The 7,244-nt window shown below is 41.1% G+C and overlaps 1 protein-coding gene across 1 annotated transcript; it reads left to right on the top strand.

Moving 5' to 3' along the window:
- The first annotated feature begins 877 nt into the window (after window positions 1–877).
- LOC140971348 (uncharacterized) lies at window positions 878–1,516 on the top strand. The gene has a single exon (XM_073433574.1). It carries the CDS (start codon window positions 878–880, stop codon window positions 1,514–1,516), a length of 639 nt encoding a protein of 212 aa, XP_073289675.1.
- Window positions 1,517–7,244: the final 5,728 nt, after the last annotated feature.

Genomic DNA, 7,244 nt, shown 5'->3' on the forward strand with positions numbered 1-7,244 from the left:
CTTGGCGCATGTGCGCGAGGCTCACGCATATGCGCGCCTCGTCTTCGCACATGTGCGCGAGTTCTTCTGTCCTGTTGCGCGATACCTTCTGTTTTGGTGTCTTCGGTGGCCCTTCTCTGTCTCGTCCCGGCAGATCTAATGGTTTCCATGCTTCCCTCGGAGCTTAGCCGATCATGATCGCATCATTTATACTCATTCCAGTTATGTTCATGTGATGCAGGCACAGGTTAGAAAGACTGATCATTCCTGAGTTGTCGAAGCGAGAGAAGGGAATATGTAAAACTTTGGAGATTTTGATTGGATGAAATTTTTGATATGTTAAACTTTTGGTTAATTTGGGAAACATTGATAATCTTGTGTTGGTCTTTGAAATTAGTAATATGTGTAGATACTATATTATTTTGTATCTGATGTGTATGAAAATCTTTTACATGTGTTTATGTGTTGCTTGAGGGTGGTGGCATGTCTTATTTGCGGGGAGATGCTGCCCAAATTTTTTAAAAATTACACATTTTTTCCAAATTATGTTTAAATGCTTCCGCACTGATTATGCATTTTAGTCACGAGTGTTACATTTAGTGGTATCAGAGCCGAGATTTTCGGACCAATGATTTGGCATATGACTTCCTTTGCTGTCGACAATTCGGTATGTATGTACCTGCATTATTTGATAAAATATGGATGTGTAGCCTCAATAATTATGATATGTTATGTGTGGAAATGGTTTTAAACTAATATGTATTATAGGATCATGCCGCTTAAGCGTAAAGCATCAGAAGGGGAGGATAGTTCATAATCTAGAGTGGTTGATGAATTTAGCAAGTTACTGAAAGAACATGCCAAGGTACACGGCGAGCAAATCCAGCAGCTCTTACGGATGCAGAATGCAGAGCGAGGGAAAGAGAGAGAGCAGGTGAGGCCCGAGCTCAGTAGTGAAGGCGCATATGAAAGATTTCGTAAGATGAAGCCACCAGAATTTGATGGTAGCACTGATCCCATGGTCGCATTTGAATGGGTCAAAGCTGTGGAGGCTATTTATGATTATCTGCAGTTTGACGATAAAGATCGAGTCAGCTGTGCCATTTTTCTACTGACCAAGACGGCGAGGATTTGGTGGGACGCCACCAAGGTATCAGTTAATGTATCGGCACTCACGTGGCAGGAGTTTAAAGATTTATTCTACGACAAATATTTTCCTCGAGATGTTAGAAGTCGGAAAGTGAAGGAATTTTTAGAACTGAGGCAAGGAAATATGTCAATGCAAGAGTATATTCTCAAATTTGAAGAGGGTTGTCAGTTTTCCCCATATCTGGCCAGCAATGACATTGAAAAGGGCGAGCATTTTCCGAGAGGTCTCCGGGCTGAAATTAATGGAGACGTTCGAAAGTCTAAAGCTGCTTCATATAAAGAAATTGTTGAAAAATCAATGATTGTCGAGCAGGACGAGAAGGAAATTAAAAGAGAAAGACAGTTGAAGCGCCAAGATTTTTCTATTAAGGGCCAAGGTTCTGGATAGAAAGGTAAGGGCAAGTTCAGAGGCAAAGAAAAAGAGGAGCATCAACCCAAAGCTCCTATGCCACCGCCTGCATATGATTGACCTGTATGTCCAAAATGCGGCAAAATGCATATAGGTGAGTGTTTGGTTGGATGTAATCGATGCTTTCGTTGTAGAGGTGTTGGACATGTTATCAAAAATTGTCCAGTAAAAGGTGAGAAAGAGAAGGATAGGGTTCAAGGCATAATCTTCACAATGACCAAAGAAGGCGCAAATCCTGATTCTTCTGTTATATTAGGTACTATCTTAATTTCAGGCAAGGCTGCTATTACATTGATTGACACTGGCGCTACACGTTCCTTTATGTCTGAAATTTTCTTGCGCTCCTTGAATGTTGTTCCATATTATTGAAAGAATATCGATTAAGGTGCCGGAATGCGCAACGGAAGTCTCAAAATTTGTTTTTCAAGGCAAAAATCGAGCACCTCATGTACTAGTGTGGAGCAAATACAAAACACGAAAATGACATTCATAGTGTGTTTAGAAATATCACCTATCAATCACAATGGATTGATGATGGCTCCAACTTAGTTGATATACAACTAAGCTCTTGAATGGTAGACACAATTTACAAGCTTCCTTTGAGCACTTCTTGCTCAAAAATTAAGCCCACCACCAACAAGCTAGAACACCTCTTATTTTGTACTAGAAAAATAAGAGATTTTTCTTTGAGAAGTGTAGGGAATCTTCAACAATTGAAGAAGAACTTGTTAAAGATTATGATGTGACCATTAGTTACCACCCAGGTAAAGCAAACGTCGTTGTAGATGCTTTGAGCAGCAAGTCAGTTTCTTCTTTGAGGTCATTGATTCAGAAGCCGTTGTTATTGGATCTTCAGAGGAACAAGATCGCTATGGTAGAGCAAGGAACCATCGCTAGACTTTCAGCTTTGGTCATTCGACCTACGTTCACAGATAGGATACGAAGGGAGCTGTAACGCTCTGATCCGTTTTCATAAAATAGCAGCGGAAATTTAAAATTTTCTTTGAAGGGAGGAAGGATTAAAATTTTCTTGACATATACATAATTTCAATGTTTATAATCCAAAAGTATATACATGATCAATCAAATGAGGCAACAAAATACAAAACATCATTTTTGTGATCATGTCAAAATACTTGCAAAATAGTCTTCTTCCTTCCCTCTTCTATGCATATGACCCCGGCTCCAATCAACGTCCCGGCCCGTCACTCTTATCTGCATCACATGAATAACTGAAATGAGTATGAAACTCAGCAAGTGGAACTATTACATAGCAATGTACATATACCATACTCTGTAAAACATGGTTTTGAAAACATTAAATACCATCAACTCTGAAACATGAATATCATAGAATGAATAACAATAACGATGGTATTTCTCTTTTCTCTGTTGGATTGATATCTATATAGCATCTCTGTCTCTGTGCCTCTATCCCATCGATATGAATCGATAACTCTGAGGGATATAAGCCTATGGTCGTTGATCAACTTATTGCATGCAATCTCTGGCTATGTATCTATCAATCCAATAAAACATTTGAATTCTCTCTTTGGCATTAAAACAAACACTTTGAAGACTATCTTTTCTCTTGTATTCCCTTTGACATGGTTGAGACATAAAATGCCTCTAATATACAACAAGGTGTATTAATACATAGCATGAATCAAATGGAAGGGAATAACACTTTAAAACCATTGAAACACAATACATATATTATCATGTGAGCACAAGAAATGAAATTCCACTTACAACACTTGGAACCTTGAATCTACTCTCTTGGTACACAACCTACAACAATAAANAGAAATGAGGGAAAAGTGAACCAACTCTTCTATTATATCACTTAAATCTCGAAAACACGTTTTTACTGTTCATAGACCGCGGGTGCGCTAGCCCTTGCACCGCGGATGCGCTATGCCTTCGGCACATCTTCCAAAAATTCCAAAACCGTGGACCGCTGGTGCACTAACTTTTGGAGTGCGGGTGCACTCTGGTCACCGCGGGTGCACTAACTTTTGGAGTGCGGTTCACTCTCCTCTGAACCAACAATACTCTTCGAAACTAAACCGAATCGCAACGTCGCTTCTCCTCATATTTTGGCAACTCTCTCAACATGAAAGTTACACTTCTATGTCTTATCTAACCACTCCACTTGGCCTCATATCAATTGGCTCAACATACAATTTATCGTGAATTAAATCGCAACGACGCTACAATAACGCCACACATCAACTATAAACAACAATACTATAAACCATACATCACAATCCTTAACATCAAAACTATGCTTAAACATAACCAAATAGTCCATAAACATATGAAATCTTAAACCGTACCGATCACTAGGCTTGGATATTACAATCTCCCCTCCTTAGAGGAATTTCGTCCTCGAAATTGACGTCACGGCACAAACAACTCAGGATACTTCTCTTGCATCTCATCCTCTGGTTCCCACGTGGCTTCTTCAATCAGATGATTCCTCCAAAGGACTTTAACAATGCCGATCTCTTTGTTCTTCAACTCTTTAACTTTGCGATCCAGAATCTGGACCAGAATCTCTTGGTACGTCAAATTCGGCGTCAAATCCAATGGCTCGTGGCGAAGAACATGGGAAGGATTCACAATATATTTCCTGAGCATAGAGACTTGAAAAACATTATGAACTCTGTCATGATCTGGCGGTAAGGCTAACCTGTAAGCTCGATCACCAATTCTATCCAAGATCTCAAATGGGCCAATAAATCTCGGACTCAACTTTCCCTTCTTGCCAAACCGCATCACACCCTTAAGAGGTGCTATCTTCAAAAACACATGATCGCCAACCTCAAACTGCAATGGCCTACGACGCACATCGGCATAACTCTTCTGTCTCGACTGCGCTGTCTTCATTCTCTCTCGAATAACAGCAACAACATCAGCAGTCTGTTGGACCAACTCTGGACCCAACATCTTTCTCTCACCAATCTCATCCCAATACAAGGGAGATCTACACTTCCTGCCATAAAGTGCTTCATACGGTGCCATGCCAATTGTCGCTTGATAGCTATTATTATACGTGAACTCAACAAGAGGCAATTTGGAATCCCAGCTACCAGGATAATCTATAGTACAAGCTCTGAGCATATCCTCTAAAATCTGAATAACTCTCTCTGATTGACCATCGCTCTGGGGATGATATGCTGTACTAAATGCTAACCGTGTACCCATAGCTCTGTGCAAACTCTTCCAAAACTCTGAAGTAAATCTAGGATCACGATCAGACACGATCGACACAGGAACACCATGAAGTCTAACAATCTCTGCTATGTACTCTTCGGCATACTGGTTCATGGAATATGTCGTCTTGACTGGCAGAAAATGCGCTGACTTGGTCAACCGATCAACAATAACCCAAATAGAGTTATAACCTTTTTGCATTCTGGGAAGACCAGTCACGAAGTCCATCGTAATATGCTCCCATTTCCATTGAGGAATCGGCAATGACTGTAATGTCCCAGCAGGTCTCTGGTGCTCAATCTTCACCTGCTGACAAGTTAGGCAGTGAGAAATAAACATGGCAATATCTTTCTTCATACCTGGCCACCAATAGAGTCTACGAAGATCCTGATACATCTTAGTGCTGCCTGGATGTATCGAGTATGGCGCTGTATGTGCCTCTGTCAAGACGTCTCGCCGAATATCATCACCAGCAGGAATGCAAATACGGCCTCTAAACGTCACCAAACCATCTCTATTCGTCGCAAACTCTGAATTACCTCTCTCATCTGCTCTAGCTCTCAACTCTAACAACTGAACGTCAATAGCCTGCTCTCTACGGATCCTGTCCGTCAATGTAGCCTGAATAACCAACGCTGAAAAACGAGCAATGGTTCTAGGAACCACAAAAGTTATCTCCTCTTGCTGCAAATCTAACAACAACGGCTGCTGAATTATAGAACTTAAAGAAGAACTCGACTTACGGCTCAATGCATCCGCTACAACATTCGCCTTCCCTAGGTGGTAACTAATAGTCACATCATAATCTTTGACAAGCTCTAACCACCGTCTCTGTCGCATATTAAGTTGTTTCTGTGAAAACAAATACTTTAAACTCTTGTGGTCTGTGAAAATTTCACACTTTTCGCCATACAAATAATGTCTCCAGATTTTCAGGGCGAAAACCACAGCTGCCAGCTCCAAATCATGCGTAGGATAATTCTTCTCGTAATCCTTCAACTGGCGAGAAGCATAGGCTATAACTTTACCTCGTTGCATCAACACTGCACCGAGGCCCTTCTTCGACGCATCGGTAAAAACAACAAAGTCCTCTGAACCACTGGGCAAAGCAAGTACTGGAGCTGTCGTCAACTTATCTTTCAACTCCTGGAATCCTCTTTGGCATTCATTGGACCACTCAAACTTCACAGTCTTCCTCGTCAGATTAGTTAACGGCAGGGCAATCTTGGAAAAGTCTGAAATAAAACGACGATAATAACCCGCCAAACCAAGAAAACTGCGTACCTCTTGTACAGTGGTAGGAATAGGCCACTTCTGTATCGCCTCTATTTTCGCTGGATCAACAGCTAACCCATCCTTCGAGACAACATGGCCTAAGAAAGAAATCTGCTCCAACCAGAACTCACACTTCTTCAACTTAGCATACAACCTCTTCTCTCTCAGCAACTGAAGAACAACTCTGAGGTGCTCTGAATGAAGCTCTCTGGTCTTGGAGTAAATCAAAATGTCATCGATAAAAACAATGACAAAGCTATCCAAATACGGCTTGAACACACGGTTCATAAGATCCATGAAGACTGAAGGAGCATTGGTCAGACCAAAAGACATCACAAGAAATTCATAGTGACGGTACCTGGTCCAGAACGCCGTCTTAGGGATATCAGACTCCGTAACCTTCAACTGATAATAACCAGATCGCAAATCAATTTTCGAGAACACTGTATCCCCTTGCAGTTTGTGAAAAAAGACATCTATCCGTGGCAACGGATACTTATTCTTAATCGTCACTTTATTGATCTCTCTATAATCAATACACAGCCGCAACGACCCATCTTTCTTCTTGACGAAAAGAACCGGAGCTCCCCAAGGCGAAGAACTCGGCCGAATAAAACCTTTATCCAATAAATCCTGCAATCGCGTCTTCAACTCTTTCATCTCTGAAGGGGCCATTCTGTACGGAGCCTTGGAAATAGGAACCGTACCTGGGACTAAATCAAACACAAACTCTACATCTCTGTCCGGCTATAAACCCGGCACATCATCCTCAAATACATCAGAGAACTCTCTCACAACATCAATATCATCAATATTCAACTTCACAATTCTATCCGTATCAACAATCGAAGCCAAAAATCCATCACAACCTCTAAACAACAACTTTTTAGCCTCAAGACATGAAATAAAAGGAAGGACCAACGAAGTATCTGCATTGGCGAGCATACCTTCCTTATTCCCATCATCTGCAAATTTCACCGTCTTAGCAACGCAATCAATCACTGCACGGTAAGTCGATAGCCAATCCATGCCAAGTATAATATCAAACGCAACCATCGGAATAACAATCAAATCAGCATAAACCACTCTCTCATCAATTTGAACAGAACACGCATACACAATAGACGTCGGGCACAACACATCCCCCGAAGGCAATACAACATTAAACTGGAGGGGAATAACAGAAGGAACTATACCCAAAGATCTCAAAAAT

This window comes from Primulina huaijiensis, chromosome 1 (assembly GCF_012295235.1).
Source record: "Primulina huaijiensis isolate GDHJ02 chromosome 1, ASM1229523v2, whole genome shotgun sequence".
NCBI classification, from domain to species: Eukaryota; Viridiplantae; Streptophyta; class Magnoliopsida; order Lamiales; family Gesneriaceae; genus Primulina; species Primulina huaijiensis.

Excerpts from the sequence above, each read along its gene's own strand:
- LOC140971348 (XM_073433574.1), top strand. The coding sequence starts at position 878 with ATGCAGAATGCAGAGCGAGGGAAAGAGAGAGAGCAGGTGAGGCCCGAG.